This window comes from Myotis lucifugus, unplaced genomic scaffold, assembly GCF_000147115.1.
Source record: "Myotis lucifugus unplaced genomic scaffold, Myoluc2.0 scaffold_10, whole genome shotgun sequence".
Lineage (NCBI taxonomy): Eukaryota > Metazoa > Chordata > Mammalia > Chiroptera > Vespertilionidae > Myotis > Myotis lucifugus.
Window position 1 is genome coordinate 7,113,111 of NW_005871058.1, and position 20,074 is coordinate 7,133,184.

General features: G+C 45.7%; 1 protein-coding gene across 1 annotated transcript in view; it reads left to right on the top strand.

Moving 5' to 3' along the window:
• The first annotated feature begins 16,307 nt into the window (after nt 1-16,307).
• Nucleotides 16,308-20,074, top strand: part of NTF3 (neurotrophin 3) — a 69,882-nt gene continuing 66,115 nt past the window's right edge. Inside the window, exon 1 of the mRNA XM_006084133.3 lies at nt 16,308-16,544. Within this exon, the coding sequence (XP_006084195.1) occupies nt 16,527-16,544 (18 nt within the window). The 5' untranslated portion in view covers nt 16,308-16,526. The remainder of the gene's footprint in view (nt 16,545-20,074) is intronic.

Sequence of the window (20,074 nt, forward strand, 5' to 3'; positions counted from 1 at the left end):
CCTGTGTCCTCCCATGGACTTCCCCCTGTGCACATCCCTGGTATCTCTGTGTGTCCTAATCTCTTCTTATAAGGACACCAGTCAGATTGGATTAGGGCCCACCCTAAAACCTAATTTTAACTTAGCCACCTCTTTAAAGGCTCTGTCTTCAAATATAATTACATTCTGAGGTATTGAGTATTAGACTTCCACATATGAATTTGAGGGGCATAAAATTCTGCCCATATCAGCAAGGCAGCTCTCTATACTCACAATAAAGCAGATATCTTAAGCCAACTTACACTGAAAAAAGGATCAACAGACTGACCTTCTGGCCACAGTAGATCTTCCCTATAAATGTGCTGAACTAGCTCCTCTAAGGTTGTGGGGATAGCCCCACAGCTCCAGGCTCTCTTTCATATTCCAGTAGAGATGTGATATGCAAAGGTAATTCCAGGCAGAGGGAACAGATGATGCAAAATCACAATCATGGTAAAGTCCTAGTGAAACATTGGGTGTGTAGGAGACATGACAGAAAAGGTAAGTTGGACCCTAAGGGTAAGAAGCTGGGCTTGTGTGCTAAAGATCATCTTAATTATATTTTAGATTGAGCTGATTAAACCTTGGGTTTCTGTCATTGCAAAAGTGGTTCTGTTTTTGGTTCCCCTTACTCCTAAGAAGTAGCCTTTCAACAATCAAAACTGAAAGCATTTCTTTGTCAGTGAATCTTGAATTCTGATTTTTTTAAATGTATTTTATTGATTTTTTACAGAGAGAAAGGGAAATGGAGAGGGATAGAGAGTTAGAAACATCGATGAGAGAGAAACATTGATCAGCTGCCTCCTACACACCCCCTACTGGGGATGTGCCCGCAACCAAGGTACATGCCCTTGACCGGAATCGAACCTGGGACCCTTCAGTCCAAAGGCCAACGCTCTATCCACTGAGCCAAACCGGTTAGGGCAGATTTTTTTGTTGTTGTCTCTAAAAGATGGAGAGATTACTGAGGTTCGCCTTAGTTTTTGATTCTCTTAGCTGCCACTTACAAATAAGCAAATGCCTCAGAAGGAAAATGGAGCTGAAAATCAGTTCTACCTTTCTGTGCTTCCCCTTTCTCTGAGATCTTGTCCCCTCATGTTCATGCTGCCATTGTAGCTCTCCAGTTACTTTAAGTATGTTTTCCCTTTTTTCCTCAACATTTTATTATGAGAATTTTCAGGCATAAAAAAAGGTTATAATATTCAACAGTGAACAGTCACATACCCACAGCCCAGATTCTATGTCTTTTTCATGATTGGCTTGTTTTACAGATATTTTTCTTAAGACAAAATTTACATAAAACAAATTGCACAAATTTTAAGTGAACATAGACTGAGTTTTGACAAATGTATACACAGTTTAACACAAACCTCTACCTCTCCTGAAACCTCTATCACTTCATATATCACTGTATAACCCAAACCTCTATCATGCTATACTCTATTCCAGAGGTCCTCAAACTTTTTAAACAGGGGGCCAGTTCACTGTCCCTCAGACATTTCACACGTGCGCACTGCGGGCCCGGGACGAGTCGGCTGCTAAGCAGGACAGGCGGCGCCGGCAAAAATACCCGGGCCAGATAAACGTTTTCGGCGGGCCGCATATGGCCCGCGGGCCGTAGTTTGAAAACCCCTGCTCTATTCAGTGACAGGATATCACTATATAATCCAAACTGCCTCTTTCAAGTTATTTTCCATTACTGCTACCCCAGAGACAACTGCTATTATAATTTTTTCACAATAAATTATTTTTGCCTGTTGTAAAGCTTCATAAGTATGGAATCACACAAATTATATGATTTTGGATAAGGCTTCCGTAATTCAATATAATATTTTTGAAGTTCACCAATAGCATCGTGAGTATTCATAATTTGTTCTTATTTACTGCTGAAGAGTATTCCACTATATGAAAATACAACAACTTGTTTATCAATTTCCCTACTGAGAGATACCTGAGATATTTGTATCTTTTGTCTTATTTCTGATCTTAGGGAAAATGCATTTAAAAGTTTACTTATTAAATATTATGTTAGTTGCAGCTTTTTTGTAGGTTCTCTTTATCAAATTGAGAAAAATCCCTTATTTTGCTCTGTATGTATGTATTTATCATGAATAGGTATTGAACTTAATATTGTTAAATGTTTTTTCCTGAATCTATTAAATATATCCTATGATTTTTCTTCTTTTTCTATCAGTAGAGTGAATTATATTGATTTGTTTTTAAATGTTAACTGAGCTAGCATTACTTGGATAAACCATACTTGGTCATAATATATATTCCTGGATTTTATTGTTAATATTTTATTACAAATTGTTGAATTTATGTTTATAAAATATATTAGTCTATAATTTTCTTTCTCTGCTTTCTTTATTTCTTTCAAGTTTTTCCTTTTTATTCTTTTTCTTTTTTAAAAAAATATCTTTGTCAGACTTTGTGTTAGCATTTTACTGGCTCATATAACAACTTGTAAAATATTTAAAGTCTAATGTTATTTCTTCCTTAAATTTTGATAGAATTTATCAGTATAACCATCTTTTCCTATATTTTATTGGTGGGAAGGTTTATGATAAGAAACAAATTTATTTTTCTAGTAGTAGATAAAAGGCTATTCAGATATCCTACTTGACCATTTGTTAGCTCAAATAATTTTTCTATTTCATCTAAGTTGTCAAATTTATTGCATAAAACTTCTCATGATGTTCCCCTGTTTTCCTTTTTACCTCAGTAGAGGTTGAGTGATAATCCCTCTTCCATTCCTAATCATGATAATTTTTTTCTCTTTCATTTTTCTAGACCAGTCTAGCTAGGAGATAACCAATTTTGTTTATTCTTTCCAAGAACAAATTTTGGCTCTATTAATATTTATTTCTTTTCTTATCTTTATTATTATTTTCTTCTTCCTACTTAATTTTGGTTTACTTTGTTCTTTTCTTTATAGATTTATAAAGTGTGGAATCTTAAGTCATTGATATTTTAGATCTTTATTCTTTTTGCTATAAGCATTTAAAGCTAACTTTTCCTGTAAGTACCATTTTATATGCATCCTAGAGATTTTTGACATGTTGCATGTTCATTATCATAGATGTCAGAATATTTTCTACTTTCTGACATGATTTCTTCTTTGACCTGTGGTATAACTAAAAGTGTCTAGTTTAATTTGTAATTACTTAAGGGTTTATAGACTTTTATTATTATTGACTAGAGGCCCAGTGCACAAAATTTGTGCATGGGTAGGGTCCCTAGCCACTGCCGGCTGCTGGCCAGGACCTCCCTTCCCCTGGCTGCTGGTTGCTGGCTGGGCCTTCCTTCATTCTGCGATCCCTCCTGGTGGTCAGTACACATCATAGCGAGTGATTGAACTCCTGGGTGAGCGAACTCCCGAGGGGACACTTTGCATATTAGGCTTTTATATATATAGAATAGATTTCTAGTTTTACTCCATTGTACTCAGAGAATATACTCTGTGTGAATTCATTCTTCAAATTTAATGGGGCTTGTTTTATGACTCAGTATATGGTCTATCTTTGTAAAAATACTATGTGTACTTAGAAAGAATGTGTATTTGGCATTTATTGGGTGAAATCCTACAAATAATAATTAAGTCAAGGTGGTTGAGAGTGTCATCTTTGCCTTAACTGGTATTTTGGTTATTTGTTTTAATTGTCTTGACCAGGGTATTAAAATCTCAAACTATCACTGGGAATTGTCTGTTTCTTCCTCTATATCTGTTACTTTTTTGCTACCTCCTGTAGCCTATGGCCAACCCTCAAGCTCAAAACTGAAAAAACAGCAAACTCATCTCATCCCATATTTTTACCTTTTTGAAATATCATCTCTCCTCTAAAATCTGGCTGCTTTTGTTCATTCTCTGATCCACAGTATATAGTTATCTGTAGGAGAGTTGGTATGAAAGGGTTTACATAGCTATCTTATTAGTGAAATCTTCAAATGGTTTTTACAAATATTTTTCCAGATTTTCTAGGTATTTTTGGTCTGCCATAATTGAATTGAAAGTCTCTGATAAATACATATTTGAAGATGTTTTGCCGAAACCGGTTTGGCTCAGTGGATAGAGCATCAGCCTGCGGACTGAAAAGTCCCAGGTTCGATTCCGGTTAAGGGCATGTACCTTGGTTGCGGCACATCCCCAGTGGGAGATGTGCAGGAGGCAGCTGATCCATGTTTCTCTCTCATCGATGTTTCTAACTCTCTATCTCTCTGTAAAAAATCAATAAAATATATTTTAAAAAAAGAATGTTTTGCATCGTCATAAACATAATTGATACATTTAAAAATTAAATATAACTATTCAAATTTTAAATGTTTATCCGTATACCACCTAAAATAATCGTAATATGTCAGTGGTACAAACATTATGTTTTGGGAAAGTACATACTTGCTAAAGTGACCACATCACTGATATATGATGGCTCAAGTTTGGAAGGAATCTTAACTCCTCAACCACCCATCTAAATCATTAGTTATGGAGGCAACTGATTCTAATTTTGGAAAATCTGTGTCAAAACCGTCCCCCTTGTCTTGATTTGAAATTTGAACCCATGTAAATCCCACCCATCAGTTTTTGTTCTACCCATTGGAGTCTTGCAGAACAGTCACATTTTCATTTACATCATGACCCTCTAGATGTCTGGGTCCTTTAATTCCTATTTATTGGATACTAGAGGCCCGGTGCACAAAAATTTGTGCACTCGGGGGGCGGGGGGCCCCCCAGCCCGGCCTGTGCCCTCTTGCAGTCTGGGACCCCTCAGGAGATAACGACCTGCTGGCTTAGGCCTGCTCCCGGGTGGCAGAGGGCAGGCCCAATCCCTAAGTGCAGCCCCTGGTCAGGCTCAGAGCAGGGCCAATTGGGGAGTCGGAGTGCCGCCCTGTCATGCACAGAGCAGAGCGGATCGGGAGGTTGCGATGCCACCCTCAGTCACGCTCAGGGTAGGGCCGATTGGGGGGTTGGGGCACCGCCCCCTGTCACACTCAAGGCAGGGTCGATGGGGAGGTTGCGGTGCCACCCCCTGTCACGCACAGAGCAGGGCCGATCAGGGGGGTTGAGGGTCTGTACCCTGTCACTCAGAGAGCAGGGTCAATCAGGGGGTTGGGGAGCTCACCCCTGTCACGCACAGAGCAGGGCCGATCAGGGGGTTGAGGAACTCCCCCCTGTCACTCACAGAGTAGGGCCAATAGGGGAGTTGGGGCACCACCTCCTGTCACACACAAAGCAGGGAGGATCAGGGGGTTGGGGCGCTGCACCCTGTCACACTCAGGGCAGGGCCAATGGGGAGGTTATGGCTCTACCCTGTCACACACAGAGCAAGGCCCGTGGAGGGGGGTTGGGGCGCCACCCTCTATCACCCACAGAGCAGGGCCGATCAGGGGGTTGTGTGCTGCACCCTGTCAAACACAGAGCCGCAGGGCAATCAGGAGATTGGGGAGCTCCCCCCTATCAGGCACAGAGCAGGGCCCGTGGTGGGGGGGGCGTTGGGGCGCCGCACCCTGATCCTGGTGCCGGGAGCCTCGCTGCTCTGCTGATCCCGGTGCTGGGAGGCATATTACCCTTTTACTATATAGAATAGAGGCCTGGTGCATGGGTGGGGGCCGGCTGGTTTGCCCTGAAGGGTGTCCTGGATCAGGGTGGGGGTCCCCACTGGGGTGCCTGGCCAGTCTGGGTGAGGGGCTGAGGGCTGTTTTCTGGAAGCGAGTGACTGAAGCTTCCAACCGCTCCTTGTTTTCTTTTCTTTTCTTTTTTTTTTTTATTCTGGGCCAGCTTTAGCTCTGAGGCCTCGCTGCTGAAAACATCGATACAAAGTTTCGGTCCGCTGGCTTTCAGTCCGGCTGGTTTCTGGAGTTTTATTTAGCTTCTTATTTGCAACATAGTACATAGTTGCTTAGAGTTGCAGCTGAGAGGCTGGCAAGTGAGGCGGGGAACGTTGGAGTCCGCAGCAAGCAAGCCTCATGCTCGCTTCAGTGCCTGGCTGCCGGCCGCCATCTTGGCTGACAGTTAATTTGCATATACTCACTGATTAGCCAATGAAAAGGGTAGCGGTCGTAAGCTAATTACCATGTTTCTCTTTTATTAGTGTAGATTCTTAGATTCCTGAGTTCCATAATGCCAAGGATAAATATTGGTGTCAATTCTCCTACAAAGAAGGAGTTAGGAGATAAGTAGGAGAGTAAACATATTGACCCTAAGTTTTATCTATCTACCTATTTACTTATTTTTTTGCTTTATTACAAGAAAAAAATTAAAAATTCTTTTTTATTGAAACATTTCCTTAGCAAGACAGATTTTTTTGCCATCTTTAATACAAAGGAAAGGAGATGAAAAAGCAAGAAGAATGATATGGGGAAAAATTCATTCAGGTGGGAATTTTAAAAGGTTAACTATAATATTATTGAAAAATAGGGTTCATTTAATTAATCTTCTCTCTTCAGAGAGGACCAACCCTATGTCATTGAAAATAGGAAAGTAGCCATTTCACTTTTAAAGCTGTTCTTTAACCTCTGCTGTGATTAAAACTCTTTTCTGGTTCCTACTGAAACCTTGCCTTCGTAATGTTAAATTAATTTCCTTTTGTTCTGCCAGTAGTGTACAATGGGCACAAAATAAAGGAAATTAACTGTTAAAATAAGTTGAAGTAAATAACAAAATAGAAGAAAATGTAAGGAAGGAATTAGAGGGAAGTGGAACAACATTTCCAGAAGGAAAGCTGAAGATGTGTCTATTTCCTGGGGGTTGTATGGAGAAAATAGATGAAGTGAAGCATCCTGGGAGTCAGAAATTTGGGTTCCACATTCTCACTGATTAGTCTCATTATCTGTGTGATCGCTGGCCAGTCAGTCCCTTCATTTTCCTGAGTCTTAATAACTTCCACTGTAAGCTGAGGGATTTGATTAGAGGAATCTCAGGCACCTTCCAACGGTGAAAGCACATAAGTCATTAATTCATTGATTCTACATTGCAGCCAATCTGTTGTACAATTTGAGATATGGAGTGTGGACCAGTGATTCATACTGTGAATCTCTTGCCAAATATGATTCCATTCTCATCTTGACCATGGACTCTCTGCTAACTCTGGGAAATAGACACAATTTTTGGTGAGTGTATAGGAAGCTATACATTATCTATATATAGAAGAATATTTCCAACTTTGTTGTTTACCTCTTTTATTTACTTAATTTTTTTAAAAGATGCCCATAACATCCATTGGGGAGATCAACACAGGTGGAAAGATAATTACTGAAGCAATTTGCAATGTTATTCTTTCTATTTACTCCAAAGGAGCTAATTTCTAGCTTTGCACTCATTATTGAAAACTTTTGGCAAAAGGCCTTTGTAAGCAGTGGGAGAAGGACCAGTGGAATTCCCTTATCCTTGTCTGGAGGCAGAGAGGCTGGACATGATGGAGCAGTGAAATACAAATCTGATGCCTCATGATTACTATCTTGGCAGCAGCTTCAGATTGTAAAGCTCATTCACAGACAGGTTTTGAATGCTGGCTTGTCTGCTGAGTCTGAGCCCTAAGTGGCATTTTAGTCTATGTCTGTGCTAGAGGAAGAGACATTTGCATGAATGTACATTTGTGACTGGATGGGATTCAAATGAAACATATGTAACAAAACATCAATTGCCCATAATGTTCCAATCCAGGGTGTAGTTTCTACATGGGCATTTACAGACTTATTACTTGTTAGAAATGCAAGGCTTGACTTCTGTATGTATCTTGGTGTTGCAAACACTAGTAGTTTTGATTAGAGGCCTTTTAATCTTTGGAACCTAGCCAATGGCCTACCCCTTTGGAAAAAAGTCTTAGTAAGTAGGCACTGTGTAGCTTTGCCCTGCTGCTGCTGGGAGCTCTCTTATCCAAGGCTGTCATGTAGTCATATAGGTGTGTCTGACAGAGGAACCTGCTGAGGAGATGGTAGGTATTGAAATCAGTTCTTCCTCTGTACAAGTCACAATTCTGGTGTGAGTTACATTCTCTTACAAAGGCACACAAAAAAACCAGAGATGGACTTGACCCTACTCTTCTCCATGCTCCATATTTTTCTTTCTCTCACCATCTAGGATAACCTTGAGCCCAGAAGAATCGACTATGGACACTACAACACTACTGCTGCTCGTCTTAGCCATGGACTAGAGACAGGAGTCCTGGCTTGTGTCTGAGCTCCTCTGAATGACCTTAGGCAAGTTGCTTGTCCCTTCCTTGGTCTCATTTTCCTCATCTGTAAAAATGTCATTGTCTCAAGGTTGGATCGTGTAGCTGGAACAGGCAGTTGAGGTTCAAACCTCTGTGTTGCTACTCATTCATACCCATGTATCCTTGTACATGTTACATAAACTCTTTACACCTCAAATTTAAAATCTGTACTATTATTATCGCCACTTCACAGATTTAAAAATTGAGGTCTAACAGGGGACAGGCAATGTGCCAAAGATCACACAGGAGCTCAGAGACATGAATTCTGTCTCCTAGTTTAATAGTCTAGTGCTAAAGCCTGTATTGGGCACTCTGTTGCTTGAGCATTATTTGCATTCTGAATGGGGAGCCTGAGGACAGCCTGCTCTCAGAATGGGAACAGGGCCAGAACTGTCAGTGAATTGACTGGTAAATATAGCAAACTATCAGATGGGTTGGCTATAGGGATGTGTCTTTCTGTATATGTTTGTGTGTATTGGGGATGGTAGAGGTATATAAGTTATTTTAACTTGAACTCAGCTTTCCTTGACCCCCAAGAACTGTTAACAACTTTTTTTTTTTTTAGTGTTTCATGGGAACTCTGGGAACAAGGTCTTTAAAGTAAAAGAGTCAGTGATTAACTAATCATTCTTTGCTTAATTTTCCTAGACTGCTGGAGTGGAGAGAAGAATGTTTTCCCAAGGAGATATGGGTAATAGAATGAACCTTTCTTGCCCCCCTCCATATGCTTCTCTTCTGTCTTGTCAGTGAAGATTGGTTTTTGGGGCAGGAGGTAAGTGAGCATTGGTCTTGGGGGCAGGAGGATGAATAAAATGACTTTTGCCGTATCCTCCCAGCCTCAAATTCTGGGGAGAGTTGTGTAGGAGAAGAGTACCAATAGGACAGATTATTATATGTCATTGTTATACACGTGGCTAGACCGGATGGGGCTCCTAATTAGGGGTAAGGAGACCTAGGTTTCCATCCTATTTAGCCTTAAATTATTGCAAAAGTTGCACCTTTGGATTGCTATTTATTTACTGTTCCAGACTTTCCCTACCTCTTACTACCTAGTAGGGGTAGTAAATGCATGGTATGGCCAGAAGACTTTTCTAATCCTTAATCCCACCCAAGTCCTCAATTAGAGGTAAAATCCCAAGATGACTTTAATTCCCAGTGGAAGAAATTGTATGATGGAAACAGGGCTGGCTTTCCAGTTAGCTTTTCCAGCTATGAACTTGCATCTCATGTTTAAATATATATTGATTTCAGAGAGGGAGAGAGAGATAGAAATATCAACGATGAGAGAGACTCATTGATTTGGCTGCTTCTTGCATGCCCCACACTGGGGATTGAGCCCACAACCCTGGCATGTGCCCTGCCAGGGAATCAAACCCTGACTTCCTGGTTCATAGGCCAATGCTCAACCACTGAGCCATGCCCACGGGGCTCCTGTGCTTTTTCCAGCATGCCATGGAAAGTGCAAAATGCAGGCTTCACTCACCCTGACTGCCCAGTAGTAATGGGTAGTATCGATGCTGCCCTGGACTCAGCAGGGAAACTTGCCATGCTTTGCATTGGGAAGTCACCTGGCTGTGGCTTGTAATCAGCTGTTTTCACTCAGAGATGTCATTCTGGGCTTGAAGGTGGAGGAGAGTAGATAATACAAACTCCCAAGTGGATTCATTAGTGTGTTTCTTTGTTTTCTTATTTACATTCCAAGTTATACAAGAAAAATGAGGGTAAGTCCCTTTAACATATGGTAAAATCAAGGAACTGAGAAGTTCAGCAATTTTCCTAGCTCCCAAGGCAGTGACAAGGCTAGCTGTCCATTTTCCTCCTACCAGGCTCCAGCTCCCTGGTTCTCTGGATAGCATCGCCTTTCACGGTTACTCAATGCTCTTACAGCATAAATTGAAGCCTAGGCTCCACCTTCAATCCTTTATTTCCTCCTAAGCATTCAATGTTTAACATTCGGACCCTTCCCAGATAAAGGAAGACACAGTGAAAAGGCTGCCTGGACCCTCTTAGTTCAACCCTTGGGTCCCAGCCTTCTCCAGATGCTAACAGACCTGCTCCAAGGGTCTAAGAGTCTCTCAAATCACAAAACATCTACATATTTTAAGACATCCTAATTGACCCTGTGTAAATACATCTCTCTTCTCCACGTCCAGAGAGGCTAGAGAGCGGTCCGGTTCCTGAGTAGGGGCGGCTGGGGATTGAGAAAATGAAAGAAAGAGATAGACACAGAGATGGAAAGAAAAAGCTGGGGCTGGGTGGGACCACTGTCCTCTGACCAGGACAGGGACAGAGACAGTGACCCCAAGCCAATACAGCGTATTTATTTTATACAGCAAAAAAACAGGAAGTTTTATTAAAAGTCAAGACAAAGGAGATTATGTGCATTCTTGGGTGGGCTGGAGTCTTACTCATTTCTGGTACTTGGCTGGATTTAAATAACAAAACCCACCTCCTGGCACCTGGGCTGAAGGTCAAGCTGACAACACTCCTGCCTTTTGGCAAAGCATGTTTCCAGGACGTGGCTTTGCCAATGCCACTGGCTTCAGCTGACAATAATTAAAGAAATTCCCATGTGCCTTCCCAGGTGCTCTCTACAACCCTGTTTTTCATGTTCATCTCATTTAGATTTAGTTATATCTAAATACAAGTGTGTAAGGCTCAAGAAACAGCTCGCTGGTGGGTGGACACAGCTCAGCAGATGCTTGGAAGGGACCGATTACTCTCAGCATTTGTAAATCTGAACCTGAAATATGAAATGCAGGTATATGTGATGAGAGGGATGGCCTAGGGAGTATTTTATTGTCTGAAGATGGAATTAATGGCATTACCATATCTATGTCGAACCCAGGTAGTAAAATTTTATGAGTTCTTCCCCATGAAATATTTTGTTTATGTCACATGGGTCTAATCTAATGGGGTTTTTTCTTTTTCTTTACTTCCCCACCCCCACCCTTTACCCTGCCCTCTTTGTCTCTTGAGGCTTATTCCCTTTGGAAATGCATTAGTTACCTAGGAAACCTTAATGTCATTTTTTTATGAGTAGAGTTTGGTGCAGCATAAAGTTAATTTATAGGGTGGTTAGGAATTCATGTCATGACTAGTGAAATGGGAGACTTTATTATGATTTCTATATCCACCTGTGTGGTAGGAATCATACCTTCCCTCTATCATTATGGGTAATTTCTTGAGACATAATTATAAATATGTATGCCATTTCACAAAATGAGTTGATCCACTGTTGTTCAATGTAATTCGTTATATTGTTCAATGTAAGCCCTAGAACATAATTAGCAATAAAAACAAACCAATAATATACCAGGCAATCTGTTAAGAGTTGAAGGACATGGTGGAATTTCCTTTTAAATGATGAGGTGGCTCTGCCTTAAAGGCAGAGAATGAATAAGATGAGATTTTGAAATCCTTTGACTATGTCTTTTATGCTCTTTGAGGTCCACATTAGGAATCTATATAAATTCTAACTACATTCACTATTTCATTCTACTAATTTCTTTCTGTCTTTGTCCAAAGGGGAAAGTACATACCCAGGAAGTTACATTAATGAAAAGTTTAATGATTTACAAATAACAAACAGGACATTCCAGAGTCAAGTTTTTTTCTAAAGGCTGAGTTCCCACACCGCACCAATGAGATGGCAGTGTTTTCAGTTTAAGGACTATTAGGTTGAGAGTTAAAGCTTACAGAGTTCCAGGCACTATGCTGAGTGTTTTAAATAAATGAGTTCATTCAGTCCTCACAATCCTCCTATGAGGTTTGGCATTGTTTCTGCCATTTACAGATGGCTTCTGAGAAGTCCAGGGACCTGTTCAAAGACACACACTACTAGGTGAAGAAGGCAGTGTGGGACCCAGGTTTCCAAATCCACTCTTTCAATGAGTTCTAGTTCCTGATCTGTCACTGTTTCCCTGGGGAAAGTCATGGAAAGGCTGGAGCCTCAGCTTTCTCAACTCTTCAATGTAGTGGGGATACAGAAGCTGAGAGGATGTGCTGTCTAGTATCCCTGTTCTCTTTAGAGAGTGATGCTGATAACAGCGAAGCTGTGCTTTCTGGAGATAATAAAACTTTTAGTGAAGACTGGGCTTGCTGAATAAACATAGACAAGTCACTTAGTGTCTGTGGACAACTGCACCCAGTTTGAAAAAAAAAAAAGAATAATGCCTCACACATGACCCTTGAGGGCATTTGGGCGGAGTTGCTAATTGGCATGATAGCTGGTGACTGTTGGTTAGTAATGCTGCACTTAATATGTGTGTAGTATTGGGGTGGGCAGCCAGGCATCTTTTGAATGCCAGGAGGCAAGGTATCAAGAAGCCCTTCCTGACCCTTAAGTCCCCAGTCCCTAAGCAAACACCTTTTGCACTCACTTTAATTGTTTCAGAAACATAGACTTTTGGGCTCCAGCAGCACTCAAGCAGCTGTCTGGGTGACTGGGGGTGGGGATGGATGAGGTAGGGGAAGAGAAAGTAGCTTCAACCACTCTGCCAAACTTCTCCACAGTGCCCTCCAGCAGCAGAGGAGGCAACTTGCAAGTATTTCAGGCTCAGCTAAGGTGTGGAGTATAGTTTAGCAATCTCAAAGACAGGAAAGAGAAAAAAACAATGAGAAGACAGACATTCTAGGCTAGGTATGTGATCATGAGGGGAAATCACTAGGCTTGTCTTTGCTGCACATAGTCACAGAGGAAGGGGTCCTTGGAGGCCATTTGGCCCAATTCTCTTATTTCCTAGGTCAACATGTCACAATGAGTAAACCACACATTGGTACTGCCCCCCACACACAGTCCACTTCACTGAAACATTGAGTAGATTAATGCTGTTTTCAGAAGGTAAAGGCATATTTCATTCCATTTCCATTATGTTTCTGTTCAATGCTTCAACCACAGAGTGGTGCTATTGCAAAAGATAAGGGTGGGCAGAACACAAGCTCTACAAATTTGCTTTACGAGAGAGTTTGAAAAGGGGTTTTCAAACACTAGATCTGGTTTTTGCTCTCACAAACCACTTTCAGGAGTCAGAGCCTTATATTCAGATGCAGCACGGGGAAAAGAAGATTCAGGGGCCTACAAATACAGTCAAGATCTAAGGCCATGGCCACAGAGTTAATTTGGAGGGAGCCAATTGCCTAACTAATAAAAAAATAAAAACAACAGCAACCTAGTTATGGAAGGATTTCCATACCCAGCACTGCCTTTCCGGCACGAACTCACCAGCTTACTTCCCAGTTCTGTTCTCTGCTTTAACTATCTATACCACTAAGTTCTTTCTCTATTTAGAAAATCAGACTGGCTTACAAGTCACAACGTTCAGCAGTTCCAAAAGGACTCCCTATTACATACACTAATTCTTTATTCTGTATTTTTTTTTAAAAAAAAATACACCTTTCTGGCACCCTCTCCTTATCACCTTGATGCCCTCTTGGAAGCCCAAAGGGAGACCTGGGTGTGGGTCGCTTGTCTTCCTTAGAGGGGAGAAGAGAACCTTTTGCTCTGAAGTAGAAAGGGAAACATGTGAAGAAAATGGCATTGTGCCTGCTCAGGAGAGATTGCCTGAAAAATGTCTCCCACAAAGGAAAGGGCTAGTGGCTGTCCATTTGGGGTAAAGTGAAGAAAGTGGGTCGTTCACCCTCTGCTCCACCCGATTCTCTCACTCTTCCTCTCTCCTTCCTCAAGCCCTTCCCTCCTTCCCCCACCCCCCAAAGGCACCGCACATATTTGGCAAGATTAAGGTGTCACCTCTCATATTACAAGGCGTGTTGATTGCACGCAAAGGCAGACCCACCAGCTCAAGACAAAACCCTCTGGAGTTGGGAAACAATACAAACTCTTCCTGTGATCGCCTAGGTCCTGGCAAAGTGAGGCGGCCAGTCGGTGACCGGTGACCGGCATCCGACATCCGCCAAACAAATTCACAAATTCGGGTCTTAAACTCCCTGCTGCCTTCATTTCTTTTTTCTTTTTTCCTTCTGATTTTTCAAATTCAAGTTTGCCCCCCGCCCTTCCCCTCTTCTCTGCAGACTGCCTGTGACCGACAAGCTGCAGGGCGATCAGCCGGCACATGTTTTTAACCCATTCCTCACTGCAGCGGGAGCCAACCCCCTCTTTCCTTGCTATCTCTGGGTTACAGGAGGACCTGAAGCTCCAGAAAAGAGACCCTAGAACTCGGCCAGGGGAGCTGAAACCCGGGCCTAAATCTCTCCTTTGAAAGCTGCTGGGTGAGGGGCGTGGGGGGGGGGGGGTGGGAAGGGGGGGGGCCAGAGCCCAGGGAGGAAACCAGAACCCTACTAAGCACGCCCAATGGACCCTTCGCGGTAGCGTGCCCAGGTGTGGGGAACAGCTCCGCAGCCTCATCTGGCCTGGAGGAGGACCTCGACATTTCGGCACGAGGGGGGCACTGAAAGAGGACTCCATTCTTCCCAGGGACTGCGGGAGGTACCGCCCCTGGGCCTCCCTGGGCGCTTCTAGCCGTTTTTCGATGTGGTAGCGTCCACCGGCCAGAATAATGACGAGGCAGGTACAATCTATCTAGTACGCAGCCCCCAGACTCCCCACCCCTTCCTGTCTCTCCACAGCTTGTCTCTACCTGGGGTTCGGCCTGATATGATTAGTGCTTCTTCTCAGTGTGTGACCAAATTTTCCAAAAAAGGTCAAATAAATTTGGATGTTTTGAACCCGGACCCTAGCTGAAACACAGAGCGGGCTGTTTATTAGACCCCTGGAATGGCAGGGCAGGGAGGCGACGGGCACACACTCATTTCCTCCCCTGACCCCCCCCTTCTCCCCTGTCCCCAAGGCGCGTGAGTCTAAAGGTCCTGGCTAGAGATGGAGTGAGGAGTGGCTGAGATAGCCAGCGAGTGGAGGGGGGTTCGGAGGTGAGGTCTGCCACCCCACGACCCGGGAGCGGGATAGGAGGGGAGCAGGATTTCTCCTCAACCCCTAAGCGCCACTTCCCCCTCCACTTTCTCTTATGGCAAATGGGTGAAAGCAAGATGACCGAGCTCGGTAAATTTAGAGAGAACGACCAGAACAAGTGGGGTCTAGCGGGCAGCTAAAATTATCTCCAAATAGGAGATGTTGCCCCCTCCCCATTCCGTTCTTCGAAAAACCTACGGGTGCGGGAGGGCGCGTCACTCCTTTCGGAGGTCCGCGAAGAGGTCTGTTTGTTTCTTGCTTTTTCTGCTTCCCGCGCTGTCTGCGCGTGCAGACTGGTGGGTGCTGGGCGGGCGCTCAGCTGCAGGGCCGGATCCTAGTTTGGAAAAAAAAGGGGCTTAGGAGAAGTTGGAGCCTGGTGAAAGGGGAGGCTCCGATCCATCCCCCACTCCCTTCACGTCACGCACCCCCTCACACAAATGCCCCTGGGTTCCCCAGACCCCGACCCTTTCTCCCCCAATACTTCCCTGACTTTGATCTCTCTTGACCGCCTGCAAGGCGCCCAGCGTACTGTCCCCACGAGCAGCGAGTCCGCCGGGGAGCGATGGTCCTTGGGCGTGTTCGTGCTGTGGGGTGGGGAAGGAGTGGCGGGTGGGCTAGATAGGGGGTGGGGAGAGATCTGGAGCTGGAAGGGTCTACGTTTCGGAGGAGGAGTTTACACATTAGACCCAAGCCGCCCAGAGGAAAGGGGCAAGAAAGGCCCTTCTGCCCAGTAAAGAAAATCTTAAAAAGAAAAGAAATAAAGGAAGAGCAAAAAGAATCGTTTAAGAAAAAGAACAAATAAGACAGGCTGGAGACATTCACATGTAAAATGCAGTGAAAAGGTGAATATTTCGTTTTTTCCTGGGTTTCTAAAAGGGAAATCAAGGGGAGACTGAAGCAGACTACTCGTCTGGAAGTTTTGGGGGTTTTTCTCTAAGAGGGGCTAGGAGAAAGGGCCCGGTTCTCCCATGGGCCCGCAGACCCCAGTCGGAGGGGCGCTGGGACGCTAGGGCGCAGGCCCGCAGGGCGCAAGACCAGCCGGGCGCGGGGGCGGGACACGCGGCGCGCAAGGGGTTAAGGCGCTGAGCGCGGAGCCATCTGGCCGGGTTGGCTGGTTATAACCGCGCAGATTATGTTCACGGGACTCAGAGTTGAAGGCTCCTCTCTCTACCGAACAGCTCCGCGCGCGGCCCCACGAGAGAGCCCGGAGCAACTACTTTCTTCCCTTTTCTTTCTTTCTCTTTCTCTCTCTCTTTTTTTTCTTTCCCCTGCTGGGGAGTGGCGGCGGCGGGGTGGGGGAGACTTTGAATGACCAAGCTTGCGTCCACCTTTCTCTTCATGTCGACGTCTCTGGAAACAGTCACACGGATGCCATGGTTACTTCTGCCACGGTAAGGGGAGGCGGGCACGTTGGGTGGGCAGGTTTGGGGCTTGGGGGCCTAGTGTGGGGGTTTTCATAGTGGAGTGGCGCGGGGGGCCCAACTCCGCACCCCGCCCCACCCCCATCGAGCCGCACTACCTCACTTTCCCGGGCTTGTGCCTTCCCCGAAGTTTGCGCAGGGATCAGCCAGGGCCCAGGGGCAAACACAACCAACTCTCTCTCTCTCTCTCTCTCTCTCTCTCTCTCTCTCTCTCTCTCTCTCTCTCTCTCTCTCTCTCTCTCCTTTCCCTCTCCCCTCCTCTCGTTCGTCCCTCGGATGTCCGATATCTGGGAAAGTGATCAGGTTTAAGGGACGTGGATTGGAAACGAAGGGCGGAGGCGAGGGGAAATGGGGGCGACGGAAGGGCAGGGAAGGGATTCGGCAGAACCGCCACCACCCCTTCCCCAACACAGGCATGTGCTCCTGCAGAGAGGGCTCCGGTGCATCCGGTAACAAAAGGGGGTGCCAAACAAATTCCGGGTAGGCAAGGGGCGAGGTGCCGCCGGCACGCCCCCCGCGCCCGGCTCTTCGCGAGCTCCGCACGCTCCACGAGCCGGGCCCAGACGTGGGCTGGGGGAGGAGAGTCGTAGCCCCGGACCTGGAGGGTCGCTTCCCAGTTTGGGGAGTTGAGACTCCTCGCCCGACGAAGCCTACCTGCTCTGGAGGCCCCCTGCCTCTTTCTCAGAAACGACGCTGCACCCGGAGCAGGTCGTGGCCAGCGCCCACCCCGCGGCTACCCCACCCCGGGTCTCTGAGCAGATGTTGGAGCTCCGCGCGGCCCGCGCATCTGCGACCCGGCGGAGGGGCTGGGGGCGCCGGGGACCGTGCATCCCTGGGGAAATCCTGAGCGTTCCTCCCAGCCAGCTCTAGGAAATTGAGGCGGAGGTGTGGAAAGGTTGGGAGGCGCGCGGACCGGCGGAGCTAGGTCGGACTTAAAAAGACCCACAGCGGTCCAACTCGCTCCATTACCCCAGAGCTCTACTAATAATCCTAATGAAATTTGGGGTGCTTGGGGGTTGAAAGTTCAGGGAAAGAGGGGCCGGGTGGGGGAGGGGACTCTGCTTGTGGCTTTCTTGTTGCTTTCGGGCGCGAGTGGGTGCGCTGCTTCTTTGGGGGAGTTTGGCTGCTGCGTTCCTCGTCTGCGCTTCAAATGCACGGAACTGAGAGCCCTTCGCCCACTAGTGAGGACCCCTGGCTCGGGGGGCGGGGGGATTTCAGCTGGAGGAAACACGGAACCTGAACCTGACCGCCTCGTCTCGACCTCTGGTGGCAGGGCGGCAGGTTCAGAGTCTGAGTGGAGGCAGCTGCCTTGAAGCAGCCTGAGCGCTGGGCTCAGAGCTGCAGAGCCCGCGGACTTATTTATGTGTGTGCAGAGCTGGGGGCGGGGGCTCAAAGGGGTGGGTGTCAGTCCCGGAGTCTGATGTTTGCAACTCAGATGATTACAGAATGTGCTGGACAGCCTGCTTTTCAATAAAGAGATGCGCTCTCCCACCCTGCAGAACAGAGAGCAAGAAAAACATCTAAGCCCTCTGCCCTGAATGTCAGGATGGGAGACAGTTGTAACATAGAGGGAACTTTTCCGTAGGTTCTGCTTGCACAACGCTCAGAAATCCTGCAGCCTGTCCCCCTCTGGCCGGCTGACCCCCAATTCCTTCCTGACATGTTGCACAAAGAAGGTGGAGCGGCGGAATTTAGGGGATAAAACCCAGCAGTCTCTGCTTGGGACTCAAACGCAGAGACCTGGCTTTGGGCATGGGGGGAGGGGAAAACAGGCTCCGTGAATAGTATTGAAGAAAAGTGGAAAGATTGGGGCGGAGGATTGCAGGAGGGAGTGTGTTGGTGAGCACTGTATTGCAGCTGGAAGTGGAAGATTTGATTCTCTGATTCTAGAAGGGTCTGCTTTCCTGTGGAGGTTAGATCTGGACCCTTGGGTGCTCTGCTTGGTCAGAGAAGGAGGTTTTTAGAAAGTTTCTGCCTGAGGGTGTGTGAGGGTGGGGGTGGGGAGAGGAGAGCAGGAGCTCCACCCTGCCCTATGTTCCATGGCGGTGTTCTGAGGAGTCTGTGAGATGGGCATATGCTTGACTGGGAGGAGAGGAGAGCAGGTGGGAACATAGGTGTAGCTAATGAGAAATCTGTGCCTGAGAAGGGTGTCGGAGCAGGAGGAGAGGTACAGTGTGTTGAAGACAGATGGCGTGTGTATGCCTGCACAGACACATGGAGTGGGTGTGGCGTGGGAGGGCGGCTAGGCTGTGTGTGGGAGTGAAAGGTGGATGTGTGTGGAAGGCTGGGTGCCTGAGGATTACCAAAGGGATATGTGTGGAGGCGGGAGAAGATTATCCGAGAAGAGCAGAGTGTGAACTTTATGAGTGTGCTCTGGGAAAACTGGCTGGGATGGCATTGGATCATGTGGAGGGTAGAAGAGTGTGGGCTCAGACACATTATGGAGAGACTGATCAGGGAAGGATGCTGAGTTGGTTTTTGCTTTCATCTCCTCCCCAGCTCCCAAGAAAGGAGGGAATTGGAGAGGGCTTAGAATGAGGGATGTGCATTTAAGGGGAAAAGTCCTGTGTGTTGGCACTGTGTGGGGATCAGGGAGGATGCATGAACAGGATTGGAGTGAGTGGAGGAATATATTTGGCATGCCTAGTGGCAGAGATGCATGCTGTATTATGTTGCATAATGAATTTCGTATTTAATAGAGGAATTTACTGTCACCAATTGATATTGATTATCAATTAAAATTTATGGAATGACTACTGGCTGCTCAGCTCATTGCTGGGTACTGGGCCATGGCACAGTGCCCTGGAAAAATTCCTTCTTGGAGCTCAGCTGACTGCTGCACTTTTGCCAGGAGGAACGAAGCGAGCTCGATGCTAGTTGAGGTTTCTTCGAGAACTATAATTCAGTTTCTAGAGATGTTTATGGATCCTGGGGGCCAAAGGGACGCTGACTTGAAATATATCTGTGGTTTTGTAAAAAGATGGGATAAAGATAGGGATGATGTATAGTTTTGTGTGTTGGGGAGGGAGCTGAAGCATGTTACTGTTTCTTGTAGTGGGTGTGAGCTGGGAACTGGGGTGGGGTTGCCCCCATCCAGGTCAGAATGAGGATCCTGATGCAATGGAGTGATGAGTTTATAAGTGTGTAATGCATACTTGCTAGCAGGAACAAACTTGGTATGTGAAGCTGAAGAAGGGTGAAGCCTTCATCAGGGAAGATGAGGGTTGAATGTTTGTTAATCTTGATGATTTCTGAGTAAAGCTAACCTGGTGTGTGTGTCTGGAGTAAAGTAACTGGGAAAAAGTTAACCAAGAAAATAGGAGGAGTGTAGATTCTGGCTTTTGTGAGGGAGTGGGTGTATGTTTTTGGAGGAATTCTGTGTATCTAAGGAAAGATGCTCAGATGTGCATCTTCAGTAAAAAAAGGCATAGAAGAGCTGCAGGCTTTGGAGCCTCTGGGAAGTGAGGGGAACGTGAAGGTGGTTGGGTTCACACCCCGTG